Source organism: Rhinatrema bivittatum, chromosome 8, assembly GCF_901001135.1.
Source record: "Rhinatrema bivittatum chromosome 8, aRhiBiv1.1, whole genome shotgun sequence".
Classification (NCBI taxonomy): domain Eukaryota; kingdom Metazoa; phylum Chordata; class Amphibia; order Gymnophiona; family Rhinatrematidae; genus Rhinatrema; species Rhinatrema bivittatum.
In genome coordinates, this window is record NC_042622.1 from 28,202,952 (window position 1) to 28,226,621 (window position 23,670).

Sequence of the window (23,670 nt, forward strand, 5' to 3'; positions counted from 1 at the left end):
TCAAATATATGAAAACTAAAATTAGAAACAGAAAGCCAATTACGACCAACTCTCAATAATACTGCCTCAATAACTAACATATATACCTAACAAAATATAAATAATATTACAGCAAATATTCAAATAAAATATAATAAAGCTCAAAATTCCAAACCAAACAAAGTGGACATCATATCAGTCAATAAAAAATTTCCCCAGGTTAACAGATCCCCAAAAGTTTATACAAACTGCCTTAAAGCAGTCGACAGTCTATAAATGGCTGGCATTACCTGACATACAACAGATATGTATTTGATTTTCTTTCTGCTACTGTGATACTGAATGTAGATCGTGACTTCAGTTTCTAGTTCAGCTACTCGGTTCGTAAATGCCTTGCGTAATGAACCAGTTCAAACAATTATGGAATTGATCCTTTTAATTCCAATGGATCCGATGCTATTTAAACGATGGCAATATAGTCAGAACTGCTCCTTTGTGTTACTCACAACCTATCTAAATAACCACTTTGTAAATTTTGTATTTTTTATGGATAAAGTTTATTTTGTTTATAAAAAGAACTTTACAGTTTTTTACAGCCTTGAAAAAAAACAGGCACTACGATTGTAATCCAAGCTGCAACTTGCGTGCACATTTTGCCATCACCATCCTTAGCCCATTCTCCACTAACCTGATGAAGGGAGCAGAGCTCTCCATAAACTACAAATGTAAAAAGGTCTCACCGGTAACTCGTTTGTAGACCTTTATTTCTGTTCCCTAACTGGACGCTGTTTGGAAAAGACTAATCCTGCGGTTTGGGCATTAGGGACAGGCATAAGCTGCCTGCTTTCGGCAGCCCCCACATTAATGGAGAAGAGAAAGCAGAGAGCAGGAAAGGAATTCCAGCGAATCAGAAGGAACATTTCAGCAGCCAATCAGGAGCAGCCTTGCCTGGCGCAACCAATCGGGAAGCAGCAGCCGGCCGGGTTTTGAGATGAAGCGGCTTGCAAGTGCGAGTTGTACTCCTGCTAGGAAACGTTTATTATTGTGCTTATCTGTGGCTGAGCGCACACGGCGCTTTCTATGGCTCAGGAGGGATCCCTGGCTGCAGCTTCTGCTCCAAAGTCAAGTAATAAAAAAAAAAAAAAGGAACGGGACAAAGAAGCCCAAAGAAAAGTAAGTACATTGATGCATTTAGCTTCCATGCTCCCGCTGCTAAGAAATCTTGGAGCTACCATTCCATGCTATCCATACTCAGAGCCAGCCGTAAAAAAAAGTTTCCCCGACTTTTTTAAGCTATTGCTAACCGACCGGAATCCTCCTAATCACAGGAAGCATCCTTCTCTTAGGTCAAGGAAAGCGGGGGCTTTAACTTTGTAGATGGGAGACATATTTTAGTATTTTAATCACGCTGTTTCTTTGACAACACATGGAAAATCGTCATGCCAATAAACTTATCAGAATGCGAACCTGTTTCAGAGATCTGTAAAGCGACTAGCTCAGCAGAACCAGTTTAACTAACACTCTGCAGGCAACTGAGATTCGGTGGTGTTAAAGACCGCAGACCCTAAGTGGAATTTTCGTCATTCAGACTCCAAAAGGTTACACGAAACTTTGCACAGGATACTCCTGTTTCTAAAGTGGGCTTTTACAAACAGATCTGGTCATTAAATTCTGGCTTTTGCCAGGAAAAATTGTATTTAATAAAAAAAAAAAAAAAGGGGGGGGGGTTGTCGGTTTTCAAGCTGTAGGAATATTTTTTTAATACATATATATTTAAATTTGTATTGGATTAATTCTGAGATTGATGAAACCTTATTTTCAAGGTGATTCCATCACCTTCCCCTCCCCCCAGTACTAAAAGGAGCTACATCACAGCTCATCTGCATGCAATGCCAGTAAGGAAACCACTGCAGGTTTAAAAAAAAAAAACAACACAATCGCCTATGTGTATTTTATATGAAGCAATGATTATAAATCCTGAGCTGCATGCATATATACCAGCAGGGTTCAGAAAGGCTGTGGGGGACAGTGCTAGCAATGGAAAATGTATATTCAACCAACTATATATTGTGGGATATCAAGACGGATAGAAATGTAATACTAATATATATTAAAAAAAAAATAATAAGAGGCTGCCATCATGCACCTTGTAACTTAATAGCAGCTCTGTAAGCAGGTTGGATCATGTAACACTTCCTCACAGTCGGAACGGTTTTTATATTTTGCCTTCCCCTCTCATCATCCCTATTCGTGTGAAAAGAGAATCTGTTTTCCCCTCAGGCGGGTTCAGTCTTGCGCTGCTCGGACCCCCTACAGCTGTGATCTTCGGCTGGCGGCGCGGTCGGCAGCCGGGGTCACGCGCAAAGACCCCGAAGGCTTCGCAGTGCAGCCCCAGATGAGACTTTTTGGGAAGAGGAAGATGCTAGGTGGAGGCGGTGCATGACCTAAAGGGAGCTCTGACTTTAGTTCTGCCTATTAAAGTTTGCTTCACTTCCTTGAAACATTTCCTCCACATTTTCATCATCTTCTAAAGGGTTAATACGAAGAGAGGTGCTGTGGATGTCCGGGATCCAGAGTGAAAGCTCCTTCCCCTGCGCTGATGTGATTAATCCTCTCTCTAGCTTTGCAGAACTTTGTCTGAGCCTGTTCTCCATCCTTTAATCCTTTACCGTTGCAGAGTACATCCCTCTCCTCTTAGACAGCTGCGGTTAATCTTACTTTTTTCTCCTCTGCTGGATTCGTTTTAGTTTTTCTGTTCCCTTCCCTTGATTTATACAACAGGATTTCATTTTCTATGGTTTTTCCTTGTCCTTTTCTGCCTGCTACAGTTTGATTCTACATTTTTGTATAGTTTAATTTTTCTCCACAATCTATTTTTTTTTTATCCATTTGAATGTCTTCTTTTTTACTGGTTTTTTTTTCCTTCAAGTTTTGTCCTTTTGTATTTAGATATATATTGCTTGGATCCTCCGATTAGCATTGTGAATTAATGGCTTTCTGTGTTTGCGTCATTTTGAAGAGGAGTTTTATTAAAACTGTTATCAGTGACTCAAATACAGTCAGAGCTTTCATGTTAAACCTCATACAATTTAGACAGTGTTTGCACACCTGATTTAAAATAGCTGTACTGTCATGTCTTTAAATTCATGAGGCTGTTAAACAAATTCATGGTGTGGCCCCATTTTCATTCTGATTTCTATTTAATTGTTCAGATGATGTTAAATGCTTGTAAGCATCCATCCATTATAACTCCAAATGAAGTGGAGGATTGCTCTGCTGATTCTTATCAGAACCCCAGGCAAGCATCCCACTCAAGGAAACATAGTAAGACTATGGGGAATAGCCGAATAATAAATAAAGAGCTGGAATGGGGGGGGGAAAGGGGATCAGAGATCATAACATAAAAATAAGATGCATTCCTTTTTATTCCTTCCCAAGCTAGTAAGACTATAAGAAGTAAAACAAGACAAAAATGTGACTAGACCTGGAAATAAGATCAAGAGAAAGCATTAACCCCAAGAAGGAGGCAAGTTGGTATTTTGCAGATAGCATCCTTACTTGATATTTTGCAGTCTCCTGTCCAATCATATCATTTACATTTTGTATCTAGACTTCTTCTTAGGCCTTAGTAATGCTTTACTACTGTGCTTAATTATTTACAGAGGAGGAGAATGACTCTAGCTGTTAAATTTAGTAGCTATATCTAGCAATGACATAAGCATTAGAACTGTTTGTTGGCAGAGACAGCAGGTACAGGAGGACATAAGCCCCCTACAATGAAAGTGGAAAAGAATTTTCCTTAGTATGTAAATCTCTGGGCTGTCATAACATAGAATTAGTGTAACACTGACCAGACCTAGAGAAGCAGAATTTTGGGCACATCATTTTCTTTTCACAGGAAACCATCTGTTAACCAAATTTGAAAGATACAATGATATATTAACTTTTTGTGTCTTCTGCGAGTGTGTCTGAAAGGTCACAACAGAGTCCCCCAAAAAAGGCATGGAAAATACAAAACTGATGTTTTCTCGCTTCAAAGATACGGGCAAGATCAGCATGCAAGTTAATGTTTTAAAAATCTTAAGAATTGTATCTTTCCCATCATAAAGGTCTCTCTTCTAGAAAATTTGTAGATGAGCAAAAAAAAAAAAAAATGTTTAATGGGTCAGAGTTGAATAATCTCTGAGATGGTCCAAACATCTTTCTCGCAACTTGGGAATAAAATGCACAGACATTTGTGGCCATCTTACCAGGCTCAAGAATTTAGAGGTTGACGTGAAGGGGTGCACTCTTGTCTAGCCAAGGACATCCAGTTCAGTTTACAAAGTATCCTGACATGTAAAGTGCTCTTTGAGCAACACACAGAAGACATTCCATCTACAAACTGACCTGCAAAGTAACCTAAAAAAAACAGCTTCAAGAAAAAGAAAAGAAGAAACTTGCTATTAACAGTGAATTTAATGCTGCAATTGAAAGCACTGCTCAAACATTACCAGCCCTGGCTTAAAAAATGTGAGATGCACATTTTATAGGGCCTAGAGTGAATCCCCCAGTTTCTCCACGCACAGATGAGAATCATTCCCTATATCATTGTTATAATAAGAAATTTTGTACAGTGGCAAACCACATGCACAATTTAGCCAATTGTAGATATAACACCTTTGAAAATAGGGAATTGCAAATGTTTTACAGAAACCTACAATACACATCTCTTTTCTTTTATGCTAGTTAGAAACAACCAACTGCAAAAAAAAAAAAAACTGCTACAGGGCAGACTTACGAGGCTTCCCAGTCAAAAAATTCAGAATCATCTTTGTTATACTCCTAAAGTATACTGAAAGCATGTAAGATCCTGCAGACTGATGCACGGACAGCTAGTCCCTAGCAATACAGGCTTGACCAAGACTAAAAAAGTAACCTTTAATTCTGAAAGCCTGTGTGAACAGGTTGTTAGCAAATTCTGAAATCGGCAGAAACATGCTTTATTGGAAAGTCTTGTTTAGCAGGTCTTTAAGTCTGTCAAGGAGCCCAGTTTGCAAAAGGGGACACAGATATTACTTTCACAATTGACTGCGCTGTGCATTTATCTTGTCCATTTGTGCTAAACCGTGTACTATGAACAAGGGCAAGAGCTGGAGCTATAGTACTTGATATCAGTGCCAGATTACAGTTAAATCAGTACCCCCCTCCCCCCCTTTAGGTGTTGCATTGCAAAGGTCACCTGCCTGCAGCAAATCACCACAGCACTTAGAGATTTAGCACTCCATCAGTGGATGGAGCAGCAGGATAATAACATTGGTGTCACTGCACAGAATATAAGTGAAAAATACAGAACCTGGACACCAATTAAAGGAACTTCCCAAGTACACCTTGACATGTTGCCTATACATATTACATTTATTTATTTAGACATTTTATATACAGTCATTCTCTATGAAGATCATGATGGTTTACAAGGTGACATTCATAATTATAACTCAACCAACAAACATAGACTGGTTACAGAGGAGTTCTTTTTTTTACTAATTATTAATAATCCCCCTTCATTTCATTTGGATCTTGGAAAGTGATATATATCATAGTTATCATTTGATATTTGGTTTAATAGCACATTATCTTTGTCTTTCAGCCAGGTTTCAGTTAGGTAACAAATTGAGGGATTTAAGTCCTCTAGCAGGTCATTAGTTAGTTAGAGGGATTTTTTTTTTTTTTTATAGAGATTGAGCATTCAATAGGAGCAGAGTAAACATAAAGCAGGAAGAGACTTTCTTATGAACTCCAGAAGGAAGCTCTTTTTGGCACAATGCATGTACTAAGGTGAGCACTGGCAGCAAACTGGAGAGATTGAGATCGCGTTTGACATACCCTGGCTTATGAGTGAGGTTCATTCTCATTGTGATCTTCGCACAACAAACCCATTTGGGGGCACTATGCTGAATATGAGACCTTGCTCATCCCAGGCCCCTCCAGAGAAAATATCTAAAAAAGGTTTCTCCTTCTGTTGCACTTTTTAAATATATCGTTTTCTGCAGGGATCAAGTTTGACTGTGAAAAACCGAGACAGATAAGCTTTACTCTGTCCTAAATCCTTGTGGCACCAGCAGGCAGTCTGCAGGAATAGCTACTGTATGATGCAAGTGATGATTTGTTTAATGGCTGTGGCACTGCAGCAAAATCTATGGTCAAGCTGATCTGCAAAGTGGAAGCCTTTTTTCTTAACGCAGTCAGATGCCTGCCAAGGAGAGCTTCAAACACGGAGGCAGCAGAAGAAACTTGGGCCAAACTCTCACAATTTTTATCAAGCCTTGACTCCTGCAGCTAAGTGTGGTGCTGGGCGCGTTTCATCAGCTGCAAACACTTAATGGCACTCCAGCATGGCTGATATGCAAAGCCAGCAGACTTGTAAAGCTTCTAGATAGTGTATACGATTAAAATGTAGCACTACACGCCTCTAAAGAATGATTTAGGTATATCAATTCATAACACTACTTGCCTTCAAAAAGAGAACACATCTGTTCAGTTAAGTTCTTTTCTTCATGACTAGAAGTTGTGTGCATGTCAGAAAGGTCTTTGTTCCTTCCCTCCTGGAGATCCAAGATATTGCGGAAAAGAAGCAAATTTCTTCAAATTAGGTTCATCAAAGATTTTGACAAAGGTTTGTGGAACTTGTTCACTGAACCTTTTGGAAGATATTTAATGTAGATTTTTTTTTTTTATTTACTTTATCATATTCGCTTCAGATTTTGTCGACTTGATGGATGTGCTTAGGATTTTCAAATATCCATAGCAATTTTTTTTTTAATCACCCTCATATTTTTCAAATTTCTTTCCAATTTTTCTTAAATTCATGGGAGAAAATTGGACAATTTCATCAGACCGGATGAAATTTGCCCAGTTTGACTTTGCAAGTCTCTAGTTGCGTGCTGCTGCTGAGCTTATAAGGGTCACTACCAATACCTGCCAGGTCTGACACTGTCCATGTTTAATGCTCTGCCCAGCTGGAGAGCAGAGCCACTAACCTGCTTCTTCATGAGTGTATACTGGCATAAGACACACTACACAGGAACTAGCAACATTTTAACCTTGTTTCCTATAGGAAAACTGGCCTTATAAAATCATCATGTCTGTCTGCCCCTTCCTCTCCCACCCCCATCGATAGAAATGTTTGAGCCATTCATCCAATTTCATAAGTTTTGCCAGAGAAAGGAGAGCATCCAATGATCCTGGCTCACACTTTTCACATGCCTTTGAATCCTACACTTATATAACCCTCCCAATACAAAAGGAGGCATATCTGGGAGCTGCTGGACCATTTTGCAACCCATGAGACTCTCTGGGGTTCCTCCAGCAGGGGGGAATTTTGCTTCATGGCACTTAGGGTTATTGAGAGCATCCTACAATCCAGAAATAATGGACACTCCACAGCAGACTGTGTTGTTCCAAAATGAACAGAGTTTATGGTGTAATTGTCTGAATAGCGATAATTTGACCAAAAAAAATTTTCTTCTGGCAATATCCATAAAGCAAGTTCAAACAGGTCACGTAAGCAGTTCAAAACTTGCAGGGACCTCAGTGGGTCTTCTGGCTTCTTCAGACGTTTGACTCTTTTGGATTACTCGTTTGTACCTGAATCTCCTTGATTCCCAGCTGTTAATTCTGCTCCTCTCGCTTAAAATGCTATAAAGTAGTTCTGGCTCCTTTCTCTTTTCCTCTATCATGTAACACCACCTAGAGAAGGTCCTGCTGCACTCTTTCTCTTGGCTGCCGACCTTTCGCAGGTTTTCCAGACAAACTGGACCCTCTAGATCCCTTGTATCACTTTAGCTTCCACCAAACACTGGAAGAACAAATCTCAGCAGAGCAAAGATTCTTCTATTTTCCCTCTCTCCAGATTCTTTCTGAACTGTTTCCTCTAGAAACCCAGAGGCTCCCTCCCGGAGCCCTGCATCCACTTTACAGAACCCCCAGAACATCAGTTTCTCAGGTACCCAGTACCTGCCCTCTCACTAGAACCAGGACAGCAGAAAAAGACCATTCGGCCTATCTAGCCTACCCATCCACACCGACTATTCAGCTTTGCAATCCCTAGAATTCCCGCAGAGATCTCCTGTGCTTATCCCAAGCTTTCTTGAATTCGGATACCACTCTTGTCTCCACTACCCCCACTGGGAGGCCATTCCATGCATGCACCATCCTCTCTGTGAAGAAATATTTTCTTAGATTACTCCTGAGTCAGTCTACCCCCTTTCACCCTCATCCTATGACCCCCCCCCCCCCTCATTCTAGAGCCTCCTTTCTGTTGAAAAAGGCCTGCCTTCTGTGCAATTGGTTAGTAGTTTGTTTATTCATTTCCTTAATTAATCACATCTTATTTCATTGGTAAAACAGAGCAATGCACAATAAAATTCATAATGCTAACATCAACTTCATAATCATGTGCACACTTCTGTCTAGAAGGAAGTTAGGCATCATGTAATGTTCACACTTCTTGGTTTTTTAGATTCATAATTCACACTGTAATTTTCAGGTAAGGGCTTATTAGAAAAATAATTTTCCTCTGTTCCTTCCCAACACTGACTCCTGATGGGCTATCCAAGTACTGTACTTTTGACAGAAACTATTTGACACACAGTAGCAGATGCTCTCACAGCAAATAGCACTGCATTTAGACCACACTCAAAACACTAGACATAAGAATATAAGAATTTGCCATACTGGGTCAGACCAAGGGTCCATCAAGCCCAATATCCTGTTTCCAACAGTAGCCAAACAGTAAATAGATCCCATGCTGCTAATGCCCAGAGATAAGCAGTGTCTTTCCCCCAAGTCTATCTGATTAATAACAGTTTATGGACTTCTCCTGCAGGAACTTGTCCAAACTAGCTACACTAACTGCCTTTACCATATCCTCCAGCAATAAATTCCAGAGCTTAATTGTGCATTGAATGAAAAAGAATGTTCTCAGATTTATTTTAAATGTGCTACTTACTAACTTCATGGAACGTCCCCTAGTTTTCATATTTTTTTTTAAAGAATAAATAACTGATTCACATTTATCCTTTCTATTCCACAAATGAATTTATAGACTGCTATCATATCCCATTCAGCAATCTCTTCTCCAAGCTGAACAGCCTTAACCTCTTTAGCCTTTTCTCACAGAAGAGGCATTTCATCCCCTTTATCATTTTGGTTGCCCTTCTCTGTACCTCTTCCAGTTTAACTGTCTTTTTTGAGATGCGGTGATCAGAATTGCACACAGTACCCTACATGTGTTCTCACCATGGAGCAATACAAAAAGATTATGACATTCTCCGTTTTATTCTCCATTTCTTTCCTAATAATTCCTAACATTCTGTTTGCTCTTTTAAACCGCCACTGCACACCGATCAGAAGATTTCAAGGTATTCTTCACTATGACGCCCAGATACTTTTCCTGGGAGACATCTCCTAATAAGGAACTAATTCCATGTAACTACAATGCAGGTTACTTTTCCCCATGTTTCCGCTGATTATAATCCATGTTTTTTGTATTATTAATTTATTGTTTTATGTTAATTTATAGTTTGTAATTTTGTTAACTTATTGTTCAATTACTTAATTCTGTCCTATCTTCCGACATCCATGTTTTTACTCTCCCTGTTTTAATGTAACTTCTCTTTTCCACTTATACGTTAATTGATTTTTCCCCTTGTTCTAATGTAAACCGGTACGATAAGACCTGGTCTTGAGTGTCGGTATAGTAAAAGAAGTTAAATAAATAAATAAATAAAATGTGCATAACTTTGCATTTGTCCACATTAAATTTCATCTACAATCTGGATGCCCAGTCTTCCAGTCTCGCAAGGTTCTCCTGCAATGTCTCATGATCTGTTACAGAAGGGGAGCACTGGGAGAGCGATCCCATCTTGTGGGGATTGTGTGCCCTTGGGCCTCGGCACGACTCCAGAGAACTCCAAGGCAGCACCGAGGGTTGGCAAGGTGTGTCCCAGCATGGGTGGAGACGGACGGTCTGACCCTCTGCCGGACATGCATGTTTCTGGAGCCAACATATGGTGTTGGTTATTGAACAGTCTTCCGACCATTCCAGCCCTTTCGGACCTGCCACAAGGAATGACAAGAAGCAGCAGGCCGGACTACAGACGAGGGCAGACGAAGGCTCTGGAACATAGAGACTCTGGACGTAGATGAGGAACTTGGAGGTGCAGATGAAGACTTGTGCAAGGACCTTGGACGAAGGTTTAGAAGCAAGGTACTGCAAGCAAAGGTACTCAGGAGCAAGATCAAGTACTGGGTTGCGACTGCAACGCAGCACGCCCTACACAGCCACCATAGGGCGGACCCTCAGGATTGTTCGCAGACCACGCCTGAATGCGAAGCAGGCTCTAGACGAGGTGTGGAATAGATGAAACCTAGTGAAGGAAACTTCACTACACACTACACATAGCTTATAATATTTTGAATCATGTATCTGAACAACTTTGGCACCCTCAATTTAAAATAAAATCTATTCCAAATTTATTTATGTGCCTATTTGTAAACCGTTGTGATGGTATATCACTTAACGATGGTATAGAAAAGTTTTTAAATAAATAAATAAACATGACGAAGATTTGGTAGAAGCCTGTACCAAGGTGCGCCCTACACAGCCCATCCTAGGCTGGTCGCAGACCATGCTGGAATGGCACAGGTTCAGTCAGAGCCTTTGGCATGGACAGACACAATGCAAGGAACTCCCCAAAGACCGGGATGGAAGCAAGCAAGGATTCAAAGACAACTCAGGACTGAAGCAGAAGTCTTCCTGAGGCTTGTACTTGCACAGGTGAAGATGGCCTTGTACCATAAGCGCCCTACACAGCCACTACCCATGGGCTGGTCACGGAATGCCAGGAAAGGAGGCGACGAGGAACCTGGGGTACAGGACATCAGGAACAGGCGAGGAACATCAGGACGGGATTACTGACATCAAGACGAGACATGGAGCTCCAACGAAGAACAAAGGCCTGACAGAGCGCTGGAAGGCGAGTCATCCAGGAGCAAGTAACTCCAAGGCAAAGCAGAAGTGAAAGAGAAGTCCTTTTATAGTGCAGGAAGCAAGCAACTCCCTGGGAGGAGTTTAGATGAGCCACACCCAGCTGGCCCTATAACTAGAGAGAAGAGCTGCGGGCCGGCCCCTTAGGAAGAAGGGGCGAGGCCCACACCAGAAAGTCCAGGAGGAAGCAGAGCAGGCCTCAGGCAGGCCTAGATGGCAAGGAAGGCCTCCCAGGCCATGGAGCAAAACCGGGATAGACTGTCCAGGCAAGGCCCCGGCTTCGGTGCGGCCTCCAGAGAAAAGGTGAGAGGCCTCCTGTGGCACAGCTATAGGAGGAATCTTAACATGATCTGCTTGCGATTTAACAACTTGGAAGAATTTTGTGTCATCTGCAAATTTGATCATCTCATTTGTCATACCCTTTTCCAGATCATTTATAAATATATTAAGAAGCACCAGTCTGGGGCACTCTCGCATGTGAATTGCATTGACCCAACTTAATCCTTCCTAATAAGCACCATCCCACCCCCTTCTTGCATTCTACTGATTCTAATTACTTGCACTTTGTGATGGGAACTTGGAGAAAGTGGAATATGGGTGGAAAGTTTGGACAGATAACTATTATAGTCTGGAGACCTGGAAGATCAAGGTACCACTTATATGAATAATATGGTGGAAGGCAAGACATCAACCCCGAAGGATTTAGACCTGCAGTCTGCTCAAGTTTTAAAAGACATTCGTGCGATGCAAGATGATCTGTCTAAAGGCTTGCAATCTCTTAATAATTAGATATCAGAAGTGAGAGTGATGAAATTGTTAAGCTCTCCCCTGAGGGTTGAAGAACTTGAGCATCTGATCTCGAGGACTGGGAGTTGGGCGCCGCTACCTCCATTGCTGAGTTACACAAACAAGTGACAGATCTAAAAGGCAAAGAGGTGAACGTTGAAGACAACAGAGTGCAGTCATGATGCGACGCAGAGCAGCATTTGCTGAGGTGAAATGCCCATTGCATGAAAGAGGCCTGAGATTCTGGCTATTATATCCGGCTAAATTAACAGTGCAATCTGAAGGAGAATGGAAAGTTTTGCATCCCCTGCTGAAGTTAAAGCATGCTTACTTGTCCAGTCAGCTCCTCTTTCTGATGGATTGGTAGCTGCAATGATGAGATCACGTGCAACCTCCTTTGCATTCATGCGTTCCAGTGCTAATGCGAGTAAAGCCAAGTGAGATGCTGGAGGCAGGAGAGATGTCTCCTCAAAGCAGCTTGAAGGAGAATTGATTTCTGCGTCGTTCGCGTTGGGGACCAGGCCCCTAATTTTGGCAGTGGACACGATTTGAATGACAGTGAGAAAGTTCAATTTTGCTGTAGGAAAAACTTTTGGTTTTCAGGATATCCACAATGAATGAGATGATATGCATGTACTGCTTCCATTGTTTGCAAATCTATCTCATGCACATTCATTATGGATATCCTGAAAAACTGGCCTGTTTGTGGCTCTTGATGATAGGTCACACCTGTACTATGGGATCCTCAAGAGTCATGACACAATAGTCATTGGAAGTTGAATGAGTCCCAATTGTTGGATAAGGACATTTGTCAGGCCAATGGTGATGGTTAGGATGAATATCTTAGGCTTAATGATTTATCTGGGTTGATATCAAAACATTATCTGAGGCAGGGAAGACGACCTTGAGGGAGAAGCTTATTTCAATAGCTGCCTATAAGAAAAAAATGAGGGAAATTAAATTATAAGAGTTAATCAAAGATACTGAAATTAAGGAGACTGAACATAAAAATACAGGGCAGAATTCTGTTTTTGAAGAATTAGATATCCTCCAGGCTCAACAGAATAGTTTATTGAATGAGTGAATTGGATGAAACGTAATCAGGCTACTTATTTTGAGAACAGTAGTAAATCTGGGAGACTTCTGGTTCGACAGCTTAGAGGGAGGAGGGTTCTAACTCTTGTTCAAGGTATTAAATGTGATGGGAAGATACATGATTTGCCAAGAGTAATTGTAGAAGCCTTTAAAAATTTCTATCAGAAATTAGATAAGGCCCAAATGATTAATTTTTTTTTAGAATCTGTTCAGTGGCCAAAGCTTAGCAAGGCAGATAGTGACCAGGTGGATGGGCCTATCACAAGAGAGAAGGTACTGGAGGCAATTAAGGCCCTAAGTAGTGGTAAGGTCTGAGGTAAGGATAGGTTTGGGAGAGATTTATAAGAAATTTGGAGAGAGGTTATCTCCCGTTTTAGTCCAGGTTTTTCAAAATGTGTTAGAAGGGATTTTTTCCCAAGTCAAGTATGAAGCTAAAATTACTATGATTTACAAGGAAGGGAACCCAAGAGTTGATTGTGCCTTTTATCAGCCCATTTCACTATTAAATGTGGATATGAACATTTTTGCTAAAATACGTGCCATGAAATTGGATAAGTATATGAGATGACTCATAAACAGAGATCAAGCAGGTTTCATATCCGGGAGATAATCTAATGATGCCAATGTGATGACGACACTTAGCCATAACTGACTCTGAAGCAGAGGAAGGGAGGCATTCTGCCATATCATTAGAAGCAGAAAAAACTTTTGACAGGGTGGAGTGGTATTTTTGGTGTTTTTTTCATAAAGAACCATGGGTGAATCTGATTTTGGGTTTGGGGCTAATTTTAGAAAATGGGTTAAAGCTCTTTGTTTTGCCTAAGGTTGAAGTGAGAGTTAATGGTGTGTCATCTGCAAGTTTTCCTTGCACAGAGGAACTGGCAGGGATGTCCCCTTCCACCCTTGCTGTTTGCTCTGGTTATAGAGCTGCTAGCAGAATTAATTTGCAAATCAGCTAAAATTAAAGGGATTTTGTTGCATGGGCAAGAGCACAAAGTAATGTTATACGTTAATGAAGTGTTGGTTTGCATTGTTATTTCCATTCCAGGACTGCTTGACACATTAAGGGTTTATGAAGAGGTTTATGGATATAAAAAGAAATATTCACAAATATGAGCTTAGGCCTTTGGGTGTCCTTCAGCCTGGTAATTTTCAGGGAGAAACCCACTCTCCTTTTAGATGGACTATGACTGGTGTAAAATATTTGGGAGTCTATATTTCCGCCAACGTGCGAAATCTCTATGAGCTGAACTTCAGGCCTTTCATGCTAGATTATAGGAGGATGCACTGAAGTGGAAGAGATTACCTATGAGCTGGTTGAGCAGAGTGAATGCTATTTGCATGAAACTGGTTGTCTAGAATTCTGTATTTTTGTTATTGCGCCTATAGCATTGCCTTCCAGTTCTTTTCAGGCCATGAATAAAATAGTTTTGAATTTGTTATGGGCAGGTAAATCCGCCCATATTGGTTTGAAGGTTTTGCAGAGGGCTAAGGCAGATGGGGGAATACTTTTCCCTGATTTTACTGCTTACTATAGAGCTGCTTTATTCAACATTTTAGCTCAGTGGAATGCCCCAGTTCCCAATCAGCACTGAACTGGACTGAAGCTGAGCTGAGGACTGGGGAGATGGGGGGGAGGATATTTGGTTCTAGAGTGGCTACTGAGAAGTGGTGAGAATACACAAAACGGGGGGATGGACAATCACTTTTAGGGGTTATCCCTAATTTAGGATGTGGGGAGCTGGTTAAACTCTGGGCCTCTCAGTTGTGCAATAAGATTTGCAGGTCAACCTTTATGACCCTGTCTCAACTTTTTTAAGCAGGGTGCTTTCGATATTTGGGAGGATTTTCAAGATCTGTTCCATCTGGGCTCTTTTTGTTTGCATTTCTGCAGTTAAGAGATGTGGAATATAAATCCAGGGGGTGCGTGAGGCAGTGACCAGAGCTCCAACAATGGTGAAAAGGATAGTTTGCCTTAATAAAACTCCAAAAGGTAGTTGAAGTAAAATTTGCAGGGCTTTGCAGTGGGCTAAGGATTGTTGTTCTCGTAGAGGGATTAAAGCTGGGGAGAAGGAATTCTATTGAAGAATGGGAACTCATTTGGCTTGACTTGTGGACGTGTTCCTGTTCTCGTGATGTAATAGAACAGCAGTATATAATTCTCATGCAGGCTAAATCTGATCTACATTGGAGGGTATGCGGCAGAGAGGCATTCTCTTCCATATTGTGTACGCTTCTCCGGTTTTTAAGGCTTTTTGGGACTATATTCACCAGGCAATAATATCTGTGCTTGTGATGGTAATATCTGATGATCCTAGTATTTATTTCTCTATTGGTCCCTTGAATTACAGGAGGGGGAGTATGTCTGAATGGCTATGAGGTAATTTGCTATTAGGAGAAGAGCTACTTCTTCGGTTTTGAGGTAAAATTACTCCTCCTACATTTTAGGGTGAGAGTAAATGCATAGAGGTTGAACTTCTCTTAGCAAAAGTTAGAGGGAAGTACCAAATGGTTTGGAAGTTTTGGGAACCTGTGGTTTTTCTTTTTGCACCGAAACTGTGATTTATTTACTGAATGAAGTTTTACTCTCTGTTCTTTCTTTTTTTTTGGCTCTAGTTTTCCTATGCTTATGGGTTGGGGGGATGTAACAAGGTAATGACTGGAGAAAGACCAAATAGTCCATCCAGTCTGCCCAGCAAGTTTCTTAAGCTAGTAACTGCTGCTCCGTGCAGTTTACCCCCAAGCCTTATGTTAGGGATAGTAATATTTACAATCAAAACTAAACAACTGACAAACCCATAACAAAACTACTGCTAGCAATATTTCTATGGGCTGAGCAGCCTTCTTGATGATTCAGACAAAGCTTCTTGAATATGTTTTGCTTTTGGACTTGGCCACAGAAGCAGTCCTGTGCTTATTTTATTTATTTTCAGCAATTTCTTACCCAACCAATTACCAGACACCTGTTCCGGGCGGCTTTCAATTTCACATACACAAATCAGAAACTAACTCGTTCAAGTGTGGTGCACTTTAATCATAGGTCCAAAATGTGAAAACTTCTAATTTTATGAATTTTTATATATTTTTAACTTTAAGCTTTTAAAAGACGAGAGACTTCCCCCATCTGGCATAGCCCGACATGATACTACGTTTCATATACCCTGCCTCAGGGGCTGCCGATGTAAATTCTTCAGTCGGCGGAAAGTAACTTGTATCTCAGGGTTTTTTACGGATAAACAATCCTCTGTAATAAAATAACAATTTTAATTGAGATAATAGCACACTTTTGGGACATATACTTAAAAGCACTTCTCAAATATGCATCAGAGACCATCTGTAACATATATTCACAATATGCAATGTACTGATTGACTTTGACGCGCTAGGAACTGGTTTGAAAACGATGTCAGGAAGACTTGAGTGAGGTACTGAGCATGTGCGTTTTTTTAAAGGTATACTCACGTATTGCGTCATTGGTACGTCAGCTGTCAAAAAGATGTGGGCAACAATTTGAGCAAACCATTTAACAAAAGGCGAGCTAGATTATAAAAATGCTGTCTATTCTACTTCCGATTTAAACCAGGGGGAATGACAGTTTGAATTTGAAAAATCCATTGCTGTTCTCGCTGCTATAATTTTCTAACACAATTACCTCCACACCAATAAGATGGAAGAAACTCCAAAATAGTCCATGTTTTGGACCTATGATTAAAGTGCACCCCGAGCAGTGAAAAAACTGAAAGCTACAAAATACTGGTTTCAGTATCCGCGGAGTAGTGAATTGGTCCTTTATATAAGTTAATTGCAATAAGTTTTTCTCTGAGTATTAACTTTGTGAAAGAAATTGCAGAAATGTCTACTAGTAGCAATGTTAAAGACTAAAGCATCCCTGTTACGGTTCTGGCCGCTGCGCAGCCTCCCCTCCACCAAAGGACCCCAGTGGGCTTGGCTTCAAACTACCAGCATGTAATGATCTCTGGCCTCCGCCTGTCCTACAGCCACTGCGCCACCAAAGGACCTCCATGAGCTCTCTCCCCTGGCTTGCCAAGCCTCTCTCTTCTGACTGCACCACACCTAGACTCCTGCCCTACTTAATCCTGCCTCTCCCATGCCTCAATGCTTTGGCATCGAGTTCCCTTGGGTTCCTTGCTCTAGCCACCCGTGCCTTGAGGCTTTCCCAGGCCTGTCTCTATTTCCTCTTGGCCTTCGAACTTTTTGACTTGTTTCCTTGAGCCTTCTCTTTGGACTTGGGCCTTCTGTTTCCTGGTTCCCTTGCCTGTGCTGTGGCCCCCGGTCTTCTGTCCTGTCAGGCCTAGCTTTGAGACTCCTAGGTCTCTCCCTGTTCCTAGGCCTCTCTCTGCTTGCCCCTCAGGGCTTTCCTTGCTTACGCTGCTTTCGGGCATTCTATGTTCCATGCTCTATGTAGTCCTTGTCTTGGTTTATCCTGTCTTGTCCTAGCCTGTCTTGCCCCTGTCCGAGCTGCAGGGTTCCAGTTCCATGCTTAACATCACTCTATTCCAGTTCCACTCTTACCAGCCCTCAGCTCCAGTCTGTTCCAGTGCACTCCTACCTGCATTCAGTTCCACTCTTACCTGTGTTCTAGTCCATGCTTACCTGCATGCAGTTCCAGTGCTTGAGCCCCATCTCAACCCACACCTTGTTCCAGAGCACCATAAAGCTTCACTTCATCCCAGAGCTCCAGCACAGCCTGTGCTTGTTCCTATTGAAGCCTCACTGGGCCACCCACGCTCAGTTCCAGCCTTACCCTCCTGTGCCACTCCTGGAGATGGTGTGCACTTGCTACAGCCCAAACCCACAACAATCCCTAATGAGTAGGGCCTTGATATCTTCTCCCTCTCCCCTCCATATAGAGGTCAGAGAACGGGGGACACATGGAGGTGGCACCATACACAAAAATAATGATCCTCACCAACACCAGGAAGAAAACCTTTTCAGGTTTAGTCCCAGCACTGTGGAACTCCCAACCACCTCACATCAGACTCACCCCACATCTCCTATCCTTCAGGAAATTGGTAAAAACCAAGCTTTCAAGCAGCATTTTGTGCCAATCAATGACAAAAACCCTACTAAACACTGTATATAGCCCCATTAACTGTATTATACTATTTATACCTAGAGTGTTGCACTATTTATATGATGTACCTTGTTTCAGCAATGTTGTTATTTAACTACTGTGATCTACTGTACTGTTTATCTATATTTCATGAGTATGTTGTATTATAATTTACTATTTGTACTATATCAACAGTTCTATCCATAACGTGCTGTGAACTCCCTGGAAGGAAAGGCATGTTATAAATAAATGATGATAAAAATATAATTTTCAGTCTGCATTCTATCCTTCTAGCTCATTTTACCTCTTATTTTATGGTTAAGCTTTTCCAAATTGCCCCCGTTCTTGCATTTTATTAAGGCACACAACCAAAGTTGCAGAGATCTCCTGGATCCAGTATAGAGCCATGTAAGATCTATCTACAGAACATGCTTAGGGCAGATGCAAAGGGACTACAGTGGCAGGAAGACAGAGGGAGAAAAGCACATATCAAGTAAGACTTGTGCCAGCACAGTAGACAAGCACAAATGGGCAGACTAGGTAGACCCTGATTTACTAACATCTTCTGTGTTTCTAATTTGATTTTAAGTGTAGCTGATTGTTTTTTATATCCTCTAAATCTGAAGTCATTCATTGGTTTTAGGAGGCAATTTTGAAAACACCAGGTAGTTTGAAGGTCTACGGGTACTGTCTTTTCCATTTGCTCAATTAAACCAACATGGATGCCCACATGATTTGCTTTCATAATGCAAAGTGCAGCCAAGTGTTTACAGATGCCCAGTCTAATTGGAAATTAATGTCTTCAGTTGCCCCCATCAAATACTAAATCTGTGTAACAATACACCCATATTTTCTCTCTTACAGGATATTACCAGCCCATCAAAGTGATGTGAAGTTCTGTGACCAAGATGACTCTTTTAGGAGAAAATTCTGACTATGATTACAGTGCCCTGAGCTGTGCCTCAGAGACCTCCTTCAACCACACCTACTTTCCTGACTCAGAGACTCTCAAGGGAGTATTCTACCAAAGGGCCAAGTTAGTTCAGCCTGAGGAGGACCTCTACACGAGAGCTCACCCCGAGGACCGGAAACACCACGTCATCATCAATGTTGGAGGCATCAAATACTTACTTCCCTGGACCACGCTAGATGAGTTCCCTTTAACACGACTAGGGCAGCTAAGGTTCTGCAGTAATTTTGACGAAATTCTGAGCATTTGCGATGACTATGACGTGACATGCAATGAATTTTTTTTTGACCGCAATCCGGGAGCCTTTAGAACTATCCTAACTTTTCTGCGAGTAGGAAAACTAAGACTCTTACGGGAGATGTGCACGTTGTCCTTTCAGGAGGAGCTTCTCTACTGGGGTATTGAGGAGGACAACCTGGAGTGGTGCTGCAAGAGAAGGTACCTTCAGAAAATTGAGGAGTTTGCAGAGCTGAACGCCAGGGAAGATGAGTTAATAGAAAACGAAAATCCAGGTGAACCGGTAGACGAGACCCGAGCTAGTGCATGCATGAGAAAACTACGGGATATGGTAGAGAAACCTCAGTCTGGACTTCCCGGAAAAGTGTTTGCATGCTTGTCTGTGTTATTTGTGACAATCACAGCTGTGAATCTCTCAATCAGCACCATGCCGGACTTAAGAGAAGAGGAGGAAACAGTAAGTTAGTTTATAGTGGGAAACATTGTTAGATTTAAAATGTCCTTGAAGAGACAAAGGGGAGACAGCGTATACCGATTTTTACCAATCACTTACTGCACAGAGACAGTGGCATATAAAGCTCAAACAGTCAATTAGTGGATTTCTAGCATCAGCTAATTGATCAGTACCAAAGAAAATCCTTAATTTTGGACTGTTTCTCCCGTGCAGTGATGAAGTGTGTAAAAAAAAAAAAAGTATTTTTAACCATTTTAAGCAGTAAACCAAATACAAGTGTGCTGGAAACCACAGGTCCGCCAGGCACCAGTAATCCAAAGATCTAACTGCTATAGGACAATTATTATCAACTGGATCCTTTGCCGGTTGTCATACCTTTTATCAGACCAGTGTAAGAATAATCTAGAGGTGGTGTTGAAACCTCATGTACCTCCTCCTCTTTGGATAGTTATAACTGTAAATTGGCCCAGTAAAAGATAAAGAATGAAACAGAATTCAGATTTTTTTATTTTTTTTTTTAAATCAGTAGAGAAATTTTGCAGTAGCAAGAGGACCCATTTTCAAAATCATTTACTCAGGTGAACAGTAATTACTGAGGTAAGTGGCTTGCCTGAACACCACCCTCCTTTAATCCTGCTAAAAGTACAAGCAGGGTTCCACAAAGTGCCTGGGGGACATTAAAAAAAAATAACGTGTAAATTTGATTTTCTAATCTACGTGCATTATTTTCCATTTTAAAAAAATTCTAACCTCCACAGAAAAAGCACGTGCAGGAGACCATGGGTACTTTGTACCTGTAGCGCAATTTTGTAAGGAGAAAGAATGTGCGGACTTTCCCTTTGAAATTTGGTGCAAAGTCTGCAAGGAAAACATTTCCTGTGGACTTTGCACTAAAGTGGACAGTCCCCCCACCACCACCACGCACAGCTTAAATAACAAAGGTTATATACACAGGATGTACACATCATTTTTATTCATTTCAACTTTAAGCTGCTTTTTGCATATAACCTTGCAGAGCAAACTGACAAGCAAGCAGTATTCCAAAACGCTAGAGGCAGCTCAGAACAAGACCAGCGATCAGTACAGTGAATGGGATGGCAAAACCACAAAGCAACAGGACCGAGAGGTGCAAGCAAAATAGATTCTAAGCAATAGAGACGCTAAGCATCTCCTTCTATAAAGCACTACCTCATATTCAATCAATCACACTTCTCCACTGGCTGAATATTTCATGTCCTCTTATCGGCACGTATATTTTGTAGGCTTCTTGAACCCTTTGCAAGAGATGATTCTTTTCATTTCATGCCAGAAGGCCTTCAGGATCGTGAAGCAAACCTGAGCTGTCCTGCCTGCGCCATTTAGTTTTTTTTGTCACATAAGAGATGCCAGCAGCAATGCCTGAAACCTATAAGCAGGCCTTATTCTGATTTATGGTGACAAAGCTTAAAACTGTGGGTAGATAAAAGGATTTAAGGATCAGATTTTAACATGACCTTTTCCCCATAGCCAGAGAGTAGAAGAAACTCATTCTGAGTTTCTGACTGTTAAAATGATACACCTGTTAGCCATGCGATGCACTGATGACTCTCCATTTTCCTCCTAGGGTGAATGCTCCCAAATGTGCTACAACATCTTCATAGTGGAATCTGTCTGTGTGGCTTGGTTTTCCTTGGAGTTCCTCTTGAGATTCATCCAGGCACCCAGCAAGTTTGCATTTTTGAGGAGGCCATTAAACCTCATTGATATTGTTGCCATTCTGCCATATTACATCACGCTGGTGGTAGACTCCTCTTCCTTGGGACACAAAAAGCCAAGCTCTGGCAACAGCTACCTGGACAAAGTGGGCCTGGTGCTGCGCATCCTGCGGGCCTTGAGAATTCTGTACGTCATGCGCCTCGCTAGGCACTCCCTGGGCCTGCAGACCCTGGGGCTCACCGCCCGGCGGTGCACGCGAGAGTTCGGACTTCTGCTGCTGTTCCTCTGCGTGGCCATCGCCCTCTTCGCCCCTCTTTTGTACCTGATTGAAAACGAAATGTCAGACTCAAAGGAATTTACGAGTATTCCTGCCTGCTACTGGTGGGCGGTCATCACCATGACCACGGTGGGCTACGGGGACATGGTCCCCAGGAGCATTCCGGGCCAGGTGGTGGCCCTAAGCAGCATCCTCAGTGGTATTCTTCTCATGGCCTTTCCTGTAACCTCCATCTTTCACACTTTTTCACGTTCATACCTCGAATTAAAGCAGGAACAGGAAAGAATTATGTGCCGAAGAGCCCAGTTCTTGATGAAAACGAAGTCTCAGTTAAGTAATATTTCACAAGGCAGTGACATTTTATTTGAAAGCAGCTCCTCTGAGACAAAGGAATGAGGGGGGGGGGAGAAAAAAGGCTTTTACTATCCCACATGTGCAGTCTTTTTCACTAATGAATCTCTTTCTGCCATATGCATTACAAGCACTTAATAATTATGTCTTCATCCTTGTAACCAGACAATGTGACAATTATAAAAGCTAAGACATAACCTGCTATCTTATGTTTTTATTTGTTGTATTTTTGTTTTAGAACCAAGACAAAAATGTGTGCTTTTGGATGAAGGGGTTTTTTTGGGGTTTTTTTTTTTGCAAATGAATTGTTGGATGCTTGGCAGTTTTTAAGAATCGGTGGCAAAAAAATGCAGTCACGCATTTGGGATGCAGAAATCCAAATGAAGCATGATGTGATAGGCGCGAGAGGCTGATGTGCACGGACTGAGAGAGAGACCTCGGAGTGATAGTGTCTGATCTGAAAGTAAGAAAGCAATATGACAAGGCAGTGATTAGGGTCAGAGGGATGCTGAACCAGCGGGGAAAAGATGGTGATGATGATGCCCCTGTATAGGTCATTGGTGAGCTCTCATCTGGAGTACGCTCTTCAATTCTGGAAGCCCTATCTCAAAAAAAGTTCAGAGGTGGAATATAAGCAGTCCAGAGAACGTGAACCAGGCTGCTGCAGGGTCTGCCCAAAAGATACAAGTCTTGAGAACCTAAATATGTATACCTTAGAGAAGAGGAAGAACAGGGGTGGGATATGGGGCAGAATTTTTTATTTATTTTTTTTTTTTTAATACCTGAGGGGTATTACAAATGCACAAGAAATAAACTTTTTTCCAATAGAAAGGAAGCTGTTGAACTAGGGCTCATGATCTGCAAGGGGAAAGAATAAGAAACAATAGCCAGGAAGTATTTTTTTTTCACGGAGAGGGTGTGTCAGGTGCCTGGAATGTCCTCCCGAAGGAACTGATGAAGATAATGATGGTGAAGGTAACAGAAGGATAGAAATAAAGGGCCGAGGTAACCTGGGGGTAATCTGCACAGAGAGGCAGTTAACAACCCTGAACACCTTGCCCATTCACACACACACACACACCCACCCACCCACCAGAATATTCCAGCTAAAAGCTATGCTATTCATAACAGCTGTGAAAGGTGGAATAGAAATATTAAATATATACATATTTTCCAGACAAAACAGAAGTGATAAATAAGTGATGAAATTTGTTTTATATAAATATTATTCATATATAAGGTATCGGTATCCATAAGGAGGATTTAGTGAGATCCAGTATTTGGTGGGACTGCTTTAAAGAGACATTTAAATTTATTTATTTATTTACTTTAAATCTTTTCTATACCGTCGTTTGGAGGAGACCGTCACAACGGTTTACATCAAGGCACATAAAATTAATGACACTGTGATTTGCACATTTACAAGAGTGCCATAAGGTTCAGTAACATAGTTAGTGATCAATAATGTTAAATGTAATTAATCATGTCCATGTCTCTATCTCTGTTTTTATTACAAAATTAACTTTAAAATTGTGACTTGTCCTTTAAAGACTACACACTTACAGATCGATATTGTAACGTGCGGTTGAAGATTTCCCGTCCGTAACACGCTGTGGGCGCACAATTCGGACGCGTAAGGCGATCCTGCGATACAGTCTCCAGTTTCACGCGTCCTTAGCACTTCTTAAAACAGACGCATAACCCTTTCCACACCCAGCATGTA

The 23,670-nt window shown here is 41.4% G+C and overlaps 1 protein-coding gene across 1 annotated transcript; it reads left to right on the top strand.

Annotated features, from left to right (window-relative positions):
• The first annotated feature begins 994 nt into the window (after positions 1 to 994).
• On the top strand, positions 995 to 22,143 carry KCNG1 (potassium voltage-gated channel modifier subfamily G member 1). The gene is made up of 3 exons (XM_029614491.1): positions 995 to 1,152; positions 18,828 to 19,627; positions 21,228 to 22,143. The coding sequence occupies exons 2-3, from the start codon at positions 18,872 to 18,874 to the stop codon at positions 21,990 to 21,992; spliced, it is 1,521 nt and encodes a 506-aa protein (XP_029470351.1). The 5' UTR covers positions 995 to 1,152; positions 18,828 to 18,871; the 3' UTR covers positions 21,993 to 22,143.
• The last annotated feature ends 1,527 nt before the right edge of the window (positions 22,144 to 23,670 follow it).

Bases quoted from the DNA above. Each gene is read 5' to 3' on its own strand.
- KCNG1 (XM_029614491.1), top strand. From the start codon at position 18,872: ATGACTCTTTTAGGAGAAAATTCTGACTATGATTACAGTGCCCTGAGC. The intron at 19,628-21,227 runs GTAAGTTAGTTT...TTTTCCTCCTAG, and splicing joins TAAGAGAAGAGGAGGAAACA to GGTGAATGCTCCCAAATGTG.